A 16022-nucleotide genomic window follows, 5' to 3' on the forward strand; every position below is an offset into this window, starting at 1 on the left:
TTGTGGCATTTTCCACCCTTTGGAGAAGATTATTATACATTTCACATCATAGGAACTGTGAACCCAAATAAAGATTCTGGGAGAAAGCCTGAATTTTTAACACAGCTTTCAAATTAAGCTTTGCTTTCACTTTTTATAATGAGCTAATTTTGTAATTATTCCTTGACATTAATTATTGTCAATATAAACTGCTATATTAGATCGACAGAGCAATAAATGAAACTGATATCAGATTTAAAGGCTAGACAAAAAATTATCTATATAATTGCTGTGTGAAATATTACCTGCAATTTAACTTTGAGTTCTTTACTAAACTGCTGACAAATAACTCCCATGTTTGGCTCACTCAGCTCCCAGCTGTCTATTTGTGTGGCAGAAGAACGACCACCATTGATTGTGGACAGAAACTCTGTATCTGGACAAGGAACACAAGTTATCAATCCAATTATCATAAAGCGGTGTATCTGTTGTGAGGCAGATATGTGCCTTATTTTCTGCCGTTGGAAATAATTCTTGAGGTTCTATTTGTGAGTAACATTGGTCCATCAAAATAACTTGTTTCAGTCAGATTCCTGCTTCACTAATTTAGTAATCTCACTCAACAGAAACTGTTCAATCACTTCAAACCTGCATTTTCATTCTTCTCAAATTGCTCGTGAACCAATATGGGGCATAAATGATGCGCGTGTAGTGAGGAAACCAGGAAGGACGGGCAGGGGAAATTCTTCTCCGTGATCCTGCCCACAATTAGAAGGTGAGGGGAAATCGCAGTGGAGAATGAGGGAATATTTAGGCATTAAGGCCCACAGCCACTTCACCACCGCGGCCAATATTCCTCCCCACCCCCACTGGCAGCTTCTTCCCCACCTCCCACATGCAAATTGGACATATTGAACAGCAAAGGCAAGGAGTGACATCACAGGATTGCAGGTAGGTGATTGATGTGTGAGTGTTAAATTTATATTCTCTCTAACTTAACTAGATAAACGAATTAATATAACTATAGATAATCATGTGATTAAAGATTTTAACTAAGAGAGCGAGAGAAGTGGCTGGAGATAAAGGTAGGCCCGACTTTTAAGACACTCTGGGGGAAAAATTCATTACAGCCCAGGAATGGGCGGTAACTTTTGAAAAATTTGAGCATTAATGCCAAGCGCTAATGCTTCAGACTGCATGCAAAATTCAGTCTCGTGGCACAAAGAAGGGATTGGAGCACTAAATCAAGTGCTAATGGCCTAGCTCAGTGGTGTTAAACTCAAAGCGCTGACCAATATCAGGTGCAGTCTAATCACAAGTCATTATTGCCACAGGCTCTTTCCAGTTCTTAAAGGGGAGGTTCATTGATGCTGCAGGACCTCATTCTCATCATTGCTGGCTGTGCAGCTGTCTCAGCTAGCAGCATCAGGTCAAGGAGAAGGAGCCGGATGACTTAAGCAGCTGTAATGATGGCAGATCCATGTCCCAGGGAGAGAGCCCGTAGATTCTGCAACCATGCATTGGAGGCGTTGGTGTTCGCAGTGGAAAGACGGAGGGCGGTGCTCTATCCAGCAAGTGCCACAAGTCTTCCGCACCATGTGGAGGGAGGTAGCCCAGCAGGTCTCGGGCAGCACTGTGGTCCCCAGGACCCACACACAGTGCAGGAAGAAATTTAACGACCTCACTCGGGAGGTCAGGGTGAGTGAAGCCTTCAACAAATGCTACAAAGCACCATCTGAACCTCAGTCTGCGCACACTGCCCAAAGCACCACACCCCCAGCACTCACCCACCAATAATCTCCACCTACGAACACTCACACACATATCTTACACTGTGCATACAATGGCAGCTATTCAACTATGGCAGGTACATCACCCAAACACATTGCTCCACACTCACTCACATACTTTCCTTTCTCTTGCAGGCCAAGGAGGCTCACAACAGGAGGGAGCAGGAGCACACAGGCGGGGGACAAGCCGACACCCAACCACTGCTGGAGCTAGAGACTCGAGTGCTGCAGATTATTGGGCGCCAAGTGGTGGGTGCCGTGGCCATCAGCGACATTGACCTCCTTGGGGACAACAACGGTATGTTCATCCCCATTCCTTCTTCTCACATCCCAATTCCCCCTCGCCCCACAAGCCTTTCGCACTTTCCAGCTAATCATGCTGTATGCATGCATTTCTCCTACCTGCCTCTTCTCCTCACCTTAACCTGACTCTTGTAACTATGCTTACAGATAATGAGCAAGCGCCTGAGCAGCCTGTCTGTGAGGGTACCATTGAGAGCGAGGCGGGAGAAGAGGAGGAGGAAGAAGACACCGCGTCACTGCATGTCTCACCCGCAGGCACCAGCTCAGATACTGGCACTACGCGTTCTTTAGAGGCTAGTATAGTAGCGGGATCTGCACAGGATGATGCGCCGGGGACAAGTGGGCTGCAGCAAGGCTCAGATGAGGACCTCAATGGGGAGGCCTTTAGAAGAAGGGCGATGGGCATGCACACGGAGATGATAGGTGCAATGGCAAGAGTGCCCAAGGGCCTCTCTGCAATGGTAAGAAGCGCGGAGGAGTCCGCCTCCAACATTGCACAGAGCTCTGCGCGCACCATGGAGCCCATCATTTCCAGTCTCTAAAGGATGGTAGACTCCCATAGAGACCGTGGTGACCCAGACCTGATGCCACATGTGATGGGTGATCTGGCAGCTTCCACTGCAGCACAGGCGGAAGTGTCGCAACGTCTTAGTGCTGTAACGCAGTCTACGCTTGGTGGCATTCAATCTTAGACTGCTCTCATGCAGTTTCAGCTTGATGCCACGCAAGCTCTGACTGCTGCCATCGTGGCTGGGTCGACCACTGTCGGCCGGGGCTTTCACGGTGTCGCAGCAGGCCAGCAATCTGTGCTGCAACAGATTGCTAGGGATGCTGAGGTGCTGCCCTGGGGGAGTGGCAGTGGGTCAGGAAGCTGCTGTCCTCTCTCAGGATGACAGCATTCCTGCTCCCACCACTGGCGCTCTGCCATTGTCCTTGTCGCTGCCAGTCATCCAACCAGCCCAGACTGCTGCCACCCATGCTGAGGTGGTGCAGTCTACAGCCGAGCCTTACAGGCCCAGAGCTGGCCAAGGGCATCCTGCAAGGCCATCTGAACGGACACTCAGTAGCCTTACACCAGTCCTGCTGCAGCCATTGGGCCAACACTTCGTAGGAGCACTAGAGTAGGCAAAGGCACAGTAACAAGAGGCATTAAGGAATTGCATAAGGGTGAATAGTTAATATTGTTGTTGTAAATATGTGTTCACTGATTATTGATAAATTTATTAATTCAGTTTGGATTCTTTTGTGGTGTCTCTCATTTCAGATTTGCGCTGTGATTTGGCCTGCGACAGGGATGGAATGATGGGAATGTGGTGAGCAACAGGGATCTGGGGTTTAATTTAATGGAACTGCCGTCTGATGAGGCGGTCACGGACCGCCCTTACGAAGGCTGATTGAGTGGCTGCCTCCTCCCTCGCTTCTGTTCCTCCTCCTCGTCTTCCTCTTCCTCCTTGTCCTCATCTTCCTCCTCCTGAGGTGATCCCGCAATCCCTGATGGCAAGGGCTGGGCCCTCATGATGGCCAAGTTGTGGAGCATGCAGCAGACCACCACGAAATGGGACACCCACTCAGCCGAGTACTGGAGGGTACCACCCGAGTGGTCAAGGCAGTGGGACCATTGCTTGAGCACCCCGATGGTCTGCTCGATGATGTTCCTGGTGGCAGCATGGCTCTCGTTACATAAGTGCTGGGCACGAGTGTTGGGGTTGTGGAGGGGAGTCATGAGCCATGTGGAGAGCGGATAACCCTTGTCTCTGACCAGCCAGCCGCGAGCTTGACATGGTGGCTGGAAGAGTGCTGGCACACCGGTCTGGCACAAGATGAAGGCATCATGGCTGCTGCCAGGATAGCGGGCATGCACAATGAGGATCCGCTGTCTGTGGTCACACACCAACTGAACATTAAGTTAGCCTTTGCAGTTACGGAAGATTTCAGGATTGTTATACGGTGCCCGCAAAGCCACATGGGTGCAGAACAAACGGGAAACTGTTCAACCTCTGTCGCCTCCAGTCCAGATCCAAGGTCCTCCCATCCTCTGTCATCGAATTACAGTATGCAGATGACGCTTGCGTCTGCGCACACCCTGAGGCCGAACTCCAAACCATCATCAACACCTTCACCGAAGCGTACGAGAGCATGGGCCTTACATAAAACATCCGTAAGACAAAGGTCCTCTACCAACCTGCCCTTGCCACATAGTACTGCTCCCCGATTATCAAAATCCATGACGAGGCCTTAGACAACGTGGACCACTTTCCATACCTCGGGAGTCTACTGTCAACAAGGGCAGACGTCGATGATGAAGTACAACACCGCCTTCAGTGTGCCAGTGCAGCCTGAGGAAGAGAGTGTTTGAAGACCAGCACCTCAAACCCAGCACCAAGCTCATGGTCTACAGAGCAGTAGTGATACCTGCCCTCCTGTATGCTTCAGAGACATGGACCGCAGGCACCTCAAAGCACTGGAGAGGTACCACCAACGCTGCCTCCGCAAGATCCTGCAAATCCATTGGCAGGTTAGGCGCACCAACGCCAGTGTTCTCGCTCAGGCCAACATCCCCAGCATCGAAGCTTTGACCACGCTCGATCAGTTCCGATGGACAGGCCACATTGTCCGCATGCCCGATACGAGACTCCCAAAACAAGCACTCTACTCGGAGCTCCGACATGGCAAGAGAGCCCCAGGTGGGCAGAGGAAATGCTTCAAGGACACCCTCAAAGCCTCCTTGAAAAAGTGCAACATCCCCACCGACACCTGGGAATCCCTAGCCCAAGACCGCACAAAGTGGAGGAGAAGCCACCCACCCCCAAATTCTGTAACTTTCCTGGCAGTGCCGCCTCCATACCCACCTCCTCGGAGCTGAGAAAATCCAGCCCCTCAAGTCTCTTCGCCGGGAGCAAGCGGAAGCCAAGCGCAAACAGCGGAAGGAGCGCACGTCAACCCAAGCACTCCACCCACCCGCCCCTTCAACCACCGTCTGCCCCACCTGTGACAGAGACTGTATGTCCTGCATTGGACTCATCAGTCACCTGAGAACTCATTTTTAGTGTGGAAGCAAGCCATCCTCGGTTCCGAGGGACTGCCTAAGAAGAAGAGAAGACATGGGTGCAGTCACTGGCGCCCTGCATCATTTTCAGTGGCGTCACTGTGGTCCATATCGGTACCAATGACATAGGTAGAAAAAGGGATGAGGTCCTGCAGGCAGATTTTAGGGAGCTAGGAAAGAGATTAAAAAGCAGGACCTCAAAGGTAGTAATCTCTGGATTATTCACTGTGCCCGAGCTAGTGAGCATAGAAATAAGAGGATGCATGGCTGGAGAGATAGTACAGAAGGGAGGGCTTCAGATTCCTGGGACATTGGGACCGGTTCAGGGGGAGGTGGGATCTGTACAGGCTGGACAGGTTGCACCTCAACAGGGCCGGAACCAATATCCTCGCAGGGGGGTTTGCTGGTGCTGTTGGGGAGGGTTTAAACTAATTGGCAGGGGGGTGGGCACCAGGACGTAGCAGTAGAAAGGAGAAACAAAGTGCACAAAGGATGGGTAGAGACAGATAGCACTAGAGTAAGAAATAGTAAGGTATTAGGTGGGGTCAGATTAAGAGAGAATACAAGAAGGTCGAAGACAGATTTACAGTGCATGTGTGTAAATGCACGAAGCATGGTAAATAAGGTTGGTGAGCTGCAGGCGCAAATAGCCACATGGGAATATGATGTGGCGATAACGGAGACTTGGCTCAAAAAAGGACAGGATTGGGTATTAAATATTCCTGGATATCAGGGGCTCGATTTTACCATTGGGGCGGGCTGGAGGCATGTCAGCCGCTTTTCGTGTTAGCCACCTGACTCCAATTTGATGCGGGAAAAATATGTGATTTTCCCCTAATTGGGCAATTGTTTTCCAGCTTGTGGGAACCCCTGGCCCACTTAGTCTTTCCATCCTGAAAGTCGCCTCCGCTGATGTCATCAATGCTGCTGGATTTAAGCCCTGCAAGCAGCCTTGCTTCTTCTGCAGACTGCAAACCTTATGCCCTTTGCTGTGATCGATTCCTCCAGCCACTATGTCCAGCAGTAGGCCAAAGTCTGCACCAAGGTTCGGTGACGCCGCCCTGCAAGCTCTGGTGGAGGGAGCAAGAGGAAATAAGGAGCTGCTTTTCCCTTCCTCAGGGAGGAAGAAGCCTCCCCAGCAGACGAAAGCTGTGTGGATGCAAGTGGCCCAGGAGGTCAACTCTTTGTCTATGTGCCGCAGAACCTGGCTGCAGTGCAGGAAGAGGTTTTATGGCCTTCTGCGAACTGGAAAAGTGAGTATGACTTTCCCATCACCCTCAATCTGATCCCCATTGCTTCTCCTCACCAGCACTCAGCTTTGACAACCTCTTCGTCCACATCCCAATTGACACTGACATCCCTGCACCCTTACCCATTCCCTCTCTCTCTATGGTCACATATACCTAACTAATCGACTATGCAGCCCTCACACTCCCTATCGCTGTGATGCTATGAAAAAAACTTACAACACATAGGGAGGGCCCTTGGTCTTGCCACCTCACTCCATCTTTGTCTCCTTCTAACCATCAATGATATGGATTCTCTACACTCACACCTTCATTCTCACTCAAACTCATTGTGTCCCTCATTGCAGGAAAAGAGAGCCCACAATAAGTTGGAAAGAGCGAGGACAGGAGGAGGGCCACCCTCAGTAGTCCAGCTCACCACTTCGGAGGAGGCAGCCCTGGAGATCGCCGGAGTGGAAGACGATTCGCAAGTGGGGAATGGACAGACGGGCGCATCACAGCAAGCTGGTGACAGAATAGTTTATCATCTCTCTTATTGACATTGCATGGGTCACTGATAATGATTCTGATGCTCTAACAGATTGACTTTTGATCATCTGCAATATTCAATGTGCATGTAACCTTGGCCTCGCATCTCTGACTCGTTCTTTTACTCCCCCACAGGACCATCGAAAGCCCCCGTTCCCATTATCCAGGAGGAACAGCCTGAGCCTCCAGACTCCTCAGAGGAAGCTGCAACCTCTGAGGGCGCAGCGTCAGCAGAATTCAGCGCACCCAGCACCAGCGCAGACACTCACACCTCGGTGAGACCTTCGCAAGATAGTGCAGTGTTGTCACCTGGTGTATCACAGCTCACAAGTGAGCATCAGCAGATGGTGGAGACAGGGACAGCAGTGGAGAGTCCTAGTCGGAGGGCGCAGGACTCTGCCAGCTCGGCTCAGCTGCCTCCGGGTCCATCCAGAAGAAGAGCAGTGCTGGAACTCCAGGAAGAGGTGCAGGAGTCTCCGGCAGGTTTTGTCTCCAGGGTTGCTGCGAGTGTGGAGCGAATGGAGGAGTCCATCGCTAACACGAGCAGAGCCTTTGTGGAGGCGTTGGCGCATGAACACATCACCACGGAAAGGATGGCAACCTCCGTGGAAAGGATGGCTACCTCCATGGTAAGGCTGGTTACCGTAGAGGAGAGGATGGCTATGGTAGAGGAGAGGATGGCTACGTCCATGGAGGAGCTTATTCTCCAGGGTATGGAAAACATAGTATATGTTCAGAATAGACTGACATCTTGTTAGATCCGTGTATCTTAATGTTGTGTCCTTCAATAATCAGACTGCAGGGAACGATTCAACAGGTGTTTACTGAATGAGGGTTACTCTAGAACTAAGTGTACAGATCACTACTCAGGGTTTTTATACAGGTGTGGTCACTGCCGGTACTACAGTATACAGGAGCTGTAAAAAGTAGTTCTCTCCCTTAAGGTATATATACATTACATACATTACAATTCCTCCCCTTTTAGATTAACAGTACCATAATACTCATTTAACAATTAACATTTTTAATATACAATGTTATATGAAAATAGTCCATTCATATATTCAGTCTCTGGGGAGGCTTCCTGATTCTTTCTGGATAACGCCTTTCCCGAGTGTCTCGCTCTTGGTGCGGAGGCGATTCTAGCACCCTGTCGTCAGTTGATTCATCAGCTTCCAATGCTATTGTTTCTGAGGTAGATGCGACCTGTACATTGGGTTCCTCACCAGGTACGTATGGCCGAGACATGGGGTTGACTCGTTCCTGTGACTCTAAGATCTGGTCAGCATGGCGTCTCACAATATTCTCCCCAACATCCACTGTGTACATTAGTGGCCCCTGCCATGTGCATATCGTTCCTGGTTGCCATTTCTCTGTTCGGTAGTCGCGGGCCAAGACTGGTTGCCCTACATTGAAGCTCCTTGTCGGCTTCTCATTGATGTGCTGGAATTGCTTACTCTCAACATCTCTTCGTACATTTGGTCTGAGCAAATCCAGACGAGATCTCAACCTTCGGTTAAAGAACATCATGGCCAGGGCCTGGTTGGTGACTGCATGTGTCGCATTTCTGTAGGCTAACAGGAAATTGTCCACCTTATGCTGCAGTGGAATGTCGTCATCACACATGGCCTTTACTGCTTTTTTAAAGGTTTGTACGAACCTCTCAGCCAATCCATTTGTGGCTGGATGATATGGGGCGGATGTGTAATGCCTTACCCCATTCCTTTTCATAAATCTTCGAAACTCTTCGGACACAAACTGTGGTCCGTTATCAGAGCAAATCTGCTCTGGCAAGCCGTTCCTGGCAAAAATGGTCCGTAGGACTGCAATAGTTTTCTCCGTGGTGGTGGAGGACATTTTGATCACCTCAGACCATTTTGAGTGCGCATCCACGGCTATTAAAAACATTGAGTCCATGAATGGACCAGCAAAATCAATATGCACCCGTTGCCATGGAGATGAGGGCCACTCCCATGGGTGTAGAGGGGCATGTGGTGGTGCATTTTGGACCTTCTGGCATCCTGAGCAGCTCTTTGTCAGGTCCTCGATTTGCTGATCGATCCCCGGCCACCACACATAAGCCCTAGCAAGGCTTTTCATTTTCACCCCTCCCAGATGACCTTCGTGAAGCTCATTGAGCACTCTCTCCCTTAACTTGGGTGGAATTACCACTCGGGATCCACACATCAAGGTCACCTGGCATACTGACAGCTGTTCTCTTCTGGATGAGAATGCTGGCAACAGTGAGTCGCCATGTGCTGGCCATCCCTTCACCGTCAAATCATATACCCGAGACAGTGTCGGGTCATTTCGGGTCTCCTTCTCTATACCAGCGTTAGTTACTGGCAAGCATTCAATTATAGTCGAATGAAATATTTCGACAGGATCCACTGCTGGTGCTTCCTCCGCAGTAGGCAGTGGCAGGCGTGATAGCCCATCAGCGTTTCCATGCTGTTTCATGCCCTTATACTCGATTTCATATTTGTGCGCCCCTAGAAAAAGGGACCATCTTTGTAGCCGTTGCGCAGTCATCACCGGAACGCCCTTCTTTGGATTAAAGATGGAGACAAGTGGTTGGTGGTCAGTCAGCAAGGTGAACTTCTGCCCGTGCAGATAGTGATTGAACTTTTTCACTCCCCACTAGGCTGAGGGCCTCCCTGTCAATCTGGGCGTAGCTACGCTCGGCTGAGGTTAGTGACCGAGACGCAAAGGCTACTGGCCTCTCCGAGCCGTCCGGGAATTGTGCGACAGCACCGCTCCAATGCTATAGGGTGGTGCAGCACACGCCAACTGAATTGTTAGTGCTGGGTTGAAATGAGCCAACACCTCTTTTGATGTGATCAATGCTTTGCTCTTCTGGAAAGCTCGTTTACATTCGTCACTCCACTTCCATGGTACCCCCGTTTGCAGTAGGGTGTTCAGTGGGTGTAGTACGGTAGACAAATTCGGCAAGAACTTATGGTAGTAGTTCACCAGCCCGAGGAACGACCTCAGTTGTGACACATTTTCCGGTGCTGGAGCCTTGACTACTGCCTCAATCTTTTCAGGGGACTTATGTAACCCCTCTTTATCAATAACGTGGCCACAATACGAGATCTGCTTCTGGAAAAACTCGCATTTGTGGCGATTAGCTCGGAGCCCATATTCCTTCAATCTAGTGAGCACCTGCTCCAGGTTGGTGAGGTGATCACTGTCATTTTCGCCCGTGACCAGGATGTCGTCCAAATAACACTGGGTCCCTGGAATCCCTTGCAGGACTTGTTCCATTGCCCTTTGCCAAATAGCCGGAGCTGATGCTACCCCGAACACCAGCCGGTTGTATTGGTAGAGACCTTTATGAGTGTTGATCGTGAGGTACTGTTTCGAGGCTTCTTCTACCTCCATTTGCAGGTACGCCTGGGCCAGATCAATCTTAGTGAAGCGTTTCCCTCCAGATAGCGAGGCGAAAATATCTTCAATCCGCGGAAGCGGATATTGTACAGTGTGAAGGACTGGGTTCACTGTCACCTTAAAGTCCCCACAGATGCGAACCTTCCTTGGTTCCCCAGGCGTATTACTCAACGACCTCTTCATTACAGGAACGATGGGTGTAGCCCACTCGCTCCAGTCCACTTTGGACAGTACTCCTGAAAGTTCCAAACCTTCCAGCTCTGCTTCGACGGCTGGGCGGATCACATAAGGTACTGGTCTGGCCTTAAAAAACTTTGGGCTTGCATTTTCCTCTATTTTGATCGTCGCTGTTATGCCTTTTAGTGTTCCAAGTCCCTGCTGGAACACTTCTTGTGCGTCAGTTAGCATTTTTGACAGTCGTCCAGGTGTGACGTCGTCATCCTTTTTGGCATCTACAGTCAGTGCTTGTATGGAATGCCAATCTAGCTGTATCTTCTGGATCCATTCACGTCCTAGTAGTGGTGGTCCTCCATCTGGCAATACATATAGGTCCATTTTTGGTGTTTCCTTGCCGTTATATATAACGTTCACCCTTATTTTTCCTTTGGGGTAGACTTTTTGCCCTGTGTATGTCTTCAAGACAATCTTTGTATCTGTCAAGGGTATATGTGAGAATAGCCGCTTGTAGTCCCTTCGGTTTATGACTGTTAGGGCTGATCCTGTGTCCAATTCCATTTTCACTTGGACTCCTGCTATTTTGAGCGTGACCCAGATAGTTTGGTGATCCTCCGTTTTGATCACATTATGTAGCTTCAGACAACCCAGCTCCTTGCTTCCGGAGTCTGTATCACTTTTCTGTTCGTCTGAACTACTCTCCGTCACCTTATGTACCTTCTTGTACTTCTCCTGTGGAGATTTCTTGCTGCTGGTTTTCTTTCCCGACCTGCAGACTCTTGCTATGTGTCCTACTTTTCCACACTGTCTGCACACTTTATCCTTGAACCAGCAATCATTATGGTCGTGTGTTGTTCTGCCGCAGCGAAGCACTTCACTGTTCCGTATGACATTTCATTTGTGCCATATTCTTGCGGTCTCCGTTGTATCTCTGCAGCGCCCCGTGCTGCTGCTTCGTGTGATACTGCAATGCTGAAAGCCTTGTCCAGCGTAAGATCCTTTTCTGATAGAAGCCGTTTCTGGGTTCCTTCACTTTGAAGCCCACACACAAACTTGTCCCTTAATGTATCTGCTAGTCCCGTTCCAAACTGGCAGTGTTTCGATAGCTTGCGCAGTTCCGTTAAATACTCAGCATTACTTTCATCTTTATGTTAGTTCCTTTTGTGAAACTTAAATCTTTCTGCTATCAGCAGCGGTGTGGGATTTAAGTGGTCCTGTAGGATTGACACTATGTTTTCAAAATCCTTTTCTACTGGCTTCTCTGGGGTTACTAGGTTTCGTAGTAAGCCATATGTTTTTGCACCCATTGAATTCAACAATACCAGTGCTTTCTTGTCATCTGGCACTTCATTCGCCTTGCAGTATACTTCTATGCGTTCGACATATGTCGTCCAATCTTCGACTTCATTGTCGAACGCTGTGATACTGCCACTCTTCGGCATTTTTGGGTGTGGTTAGACTGGCTTAAAATGACATCTCCCGCACTTCCCTTTCTTCCCCGCTGCGGCTTAAAATGGCGTCTCCCGCGCTTTCCTTTCTTCCCTGCTGCGGCTTAAAATGGCGTCTCCCGCGCTGCTGCCAACGCTGCTCTCGGCGGTCCTCGTGGCAAATGGCGATGCCCTGTGGATTTCGTGCGCTGCTCCTGCGCTGCTGCCAATGCCGCACTCTGCGGTCCTCATGGCAATGGCAGCGTCTCGCGTTTTCCTGCGCGCTTCTCTCCCCCGTTGACGCTGCTCGGCCCTTGAACACTGGCTGCGCTCTGCTCTCTCTCTCTCCCCCATCGACGCTGCTCGGCCCTTGAACACCGGCTACGCTCTGCTCTCTCTCGTCTCTCTCTCCCGTTGACGCTGCTCGGTCCTGAACACCGGCTGCACCCTGTGTGCTCTGCCCTCTCTCTCTCCCCCGTCGACGTTGCTCGGCCTTTTTCTGTGCTGCTCGGTCGGCTCTAGCCGCCGCTGTCCGGGAAGGGTCTGCGCAGTACCTGTTGCCAGCCCGTTTCGCTGGACCACCGTGACTGGAAAGCCAAGCCTGGCTCTCGACAGCCTCCCCTGCGATGCTCAAATCTCCGCTGGATGACTGGGCGGTTGCCCGTAGTCGACGCCCGTGCTTCTGGACTCGACCTCCTTCCACTGTTCTCCAGGAGCGAATCCCTGGGAGGTGATGCAGAGTTGCAGGTAGGTTCAAACCTGCGTCGTCGCCAATGTTAGATCCGTGTATCTTAATGTTGTGTCCTTCAATAATCAGACTACAGGGAACGATTCAACAGGTGTTACTGAATGAGGGTTACTCTAGAACTAAGTGTACAGATCACTACTCAGGGTTTATATACAGGTGTGGTCACTGCCGGTACTACAGTATACAGGAGCTGTAAAAAGTAGTTCTCTCTTGAGGAGCGATGGTCAACTCTTGAGCAAACAAGCCAGACCTTCAGGCAAGTCCTCGGGAGTAGGGCTTCCAGTACAGAAACGGGTCCTCATGGCCCCCTGAATTGCAGCAAGGTGCTATCAGGCCACTTGGTAGCTCTGAAGTGGGGCTGACCCATGAGAGGGATGTTGGTGGCATACAACAAGGAAGTGGGGGCTCCTCTCCAAGAGCTCACACGACCATGCCACTGCAGAGCCCTCGTCAGAGCCCCACCAGAGTCCCCACCCAACTGAGATCGGTGTCTCAACCCCTGCACAGCCGCAGGAGCAGCCCTCACAGGTTCGCAACCCCAGAGGACACCCGCCAAAGGTGTCGAGACAGGAGCAGCAAGAAAGTGAGCAAGGTGTAGTGTATGTAACCGTTCCACCTTTAAGAGAACTATTTTAAGGGTTGCACTACTTTATCTTGGCTGCTGTATACTGTAATACCGGTGGTGACCACACTGGTATATAAGTGCTGTGCAATGATTTATTGGGCAGTTCCGCCCTGACCTTCGACTAGTAAAGTCCTGTTAAAATTTACTCTTGTGGTCTGTGTAGTAATTCTCATTATAACACACAGACTTAACAGTGGCGACGAGTACGATCTTACCCTGCGGCAGAGATATATCCAAGGCAGTTTAACGGGCGTCGAGAAGAGGCATCCGCCCTCATCATTCTGCTGAGAAAAGACTCGGGTCTGCAGAGCGAAGGAAGAATTCTGACACGAAGCCTTCCATCAGCAACAGGCAGTGATCATCCCTTCTATCACGGTGGTGGGTAAGCCGATCAGCGACGAGCAGCAAGTCGGCCACGTTGGCGTGAAGTAGGGGAGGGAAAAACGGAGGATATAAGGGCGGAGAACTCGACCACGGCCGGGGAAAAGAGCCGGACAGAAGTCGGGGCCAGAGGCGCTGAGACTGGGGCAGCGTAAGGCACGGGAGCCGCGGTGAATGCAAACGCAGCCGGTGTAAAAGACAGGGCTGCAAGCGGGCTGGGAGACGCAACAGCGTCGAGAGAGAGCTCGACCGTGACCGGTGAAAAAGGCCGGGCAGCTACCGAGGCCGCAAGGCGCAGCGACCGGGTCAGCGTAAGGCGCGGGAGAAAATTAAAAAAAAAAACGCGGAGAACTCAGCCGCAGCCGGGGGAAAGGACCGGACTGCAAGAGGGGCTGGGAGGCACGATTTGAAAACCGCTGGGGGAGGGCGAACGCAGCAATACGGCAATCGCCATTACAGCCAGCGGGGGAGAAAGGCAAGCGCGGGAAGCCGCCATTTTTGGAGGCGGGGGAAGAAGACAAGCGTGGGAAACCGCCATTTTGAAAAAAAAAATATAAAAGAAAAATTTCTTTTTTTGTTTCTCAAGAAGATTGCGAGGATGCCTAAGCGTGGTAACATCAACGATTTCGATCCCGATGTTGAAGATTGGGCCACGTATGTAGAACGCATAGAGATATATTGTAAGGCAAATAAAATATCAGATGAAGATAAAGCACTAACCTTACTAAACTCAATGGGTGCGAAGACATACGGGCTATTGAAGCATCTTCTATCACCAGCTAAACCGGCGGATCAGACTTTTGCTAATATTGTTGCTGTCCTGAAGAATCATTTGAACCCCACGCCGCTGATGTTAGCGGAACGATTTAAATTTTATGCGAGAACGCAACTGAAAGAGGAAAGCAACGCGGAGTATTTAATTGAACTGCGTAAGCTAGCGAAATACTGTCAGTTTGGGGAAAGCCTGACAGAGGCACTGAGAGACAAATTCGTGTGTGGATTGTCGAAAGAAGGAACACAAAAGCGGCTACTTGAAGAGAATGATCTTACACTTGATAAGGCTGTCACTATTGCAGCATCGCACGAAGCCGCAGCGAGAGGCACTGCGGAAATGCAGCTGAAGGCAGCGGTACTCAGCGTAGATCAAATGGCTTTGGGTACAACGAAATGTTATCGTTGTGGAAAGACAACACACGATCAGAACCAATGCTGGTTTAAAAACCAGGAATGTAGAAAATGTGGCAAGCTTGGTCACATAGCTACAGTATGCCGGTCAGGAAAGAAGACCAGCAGCAAAAAGTCACCACAGGAAAAGTGCAGAAAGGTACATAAGGTGGCTGAGAAGAGTTCGGATGAACAGAATTCGGATTCAGACTCCAACAGCAAGGAACTGGGTAGTCTGAGAATTCACAATGTGAGTAAGGAAGCTGACCGACAAACTATCTGGGTCACACTGCAGATAGCAGGAGTCCAATTAAAGATGGAATTGGACACCGGATCGGCGTTGACGGTCATGAATAAGCAAGATTACAAAAGGTTATTCACACATATTCCCCTACGGGATACGGAGATAGTATTGCAGACATACACGGGGCAAAAAGTATACCCCATCGGAAAGATAAAAGTCAAGGTGAGACACAAGGGCAAAGAACACCAAGGAATGGACTTATATGTACTACCTGAGGGAGGTCCACCACTTCTGGGACGGGAGTGGATCAGGAAAATAAATATGGACTGGCACTCCCTAAAAGCAATGACGGTAGATTCCGGAAAAAGAAAAGATGTCAAACCTGAACGACTGTCCAGAATATTGGATGAGGGCATGTGCAGCAGTGACAGTGACAAAGCAGAGAGTGAGAACTCGGTGAAGACAATAAGCTCAGACTCTGGAACTGATGATGGTAAGACCAGCCCATGTGCAAAAGACAAGTCTAAAATGGACTTGCAGACTAATGATGGAAAAACGAAGGAGTGCATAAATGCTTCAGGAGAGAACAAAGTATCAGAACAGAATTCCACTGAACAACAACAACATAGTTTGACAGAGAATTCTGAGTCTGTCCAGTCTACAGACATGCACATTTCTGAGGAACACCGGGCTCGAACTCAACTCCATTTCAAACTACAACAGCAATTAGAACAAATGATTCGCCATTTTGAGCAAGAGATGAATGCAAAGAAAAAGTTCTTTGACACAGAGTTGGAGAATCTGGGAAGACAGCAGAAGCAGCTGATTGAGAAAATGAATCAGGAACACACAAACCGTCTGCGCGATGAGGCCAAACGAATCAAAGCTGAGCAAGAAAAGGGAATATGTCAAATTCATCGATCAGTTGAAAGCTAAGAAGAAAGAGCACCCTTTTGTGAGCAGTGTCAGCAGTAAT

The 16022-nt window shown here is 49.9% G+C and overlaps 1 protein-coding gene across 1 annotated transcript in view; it reads right to left on the reverse strand.

The window, feature by feature from the left end:
* Positions 1-16022, reverse strand: part of LOC147108459 (uncharacterized) — a 777120-nt gene that overhangs the window by 292736 nt on the left and 468362 nt on the right. The window contains exon 16 of the mRNA XM_086005101.1: positions 285-415. Coding sequence (XP_085861227.1) covers positions 285-415 — 131 coding nt within the window. The remainder of the gene's footprint in view (positions 1-284; positions 416-16022) is intronic.

This window comes from Somniosus microcephalus, chromosome 13 (assembly GCF_052327205.1).
Source record: "Somniosus microcephalus isolate GS21.2 chromosome 13, FLI_Smic_1.0, whole genome shotgun sequence".
NCBI classification, from domain to species: Eukaryota; Metazoa; Chordata; class Chondrichthyes; order Squaliformes; family Somniosidae; genus Somniosus; species Somniosus microcephalus.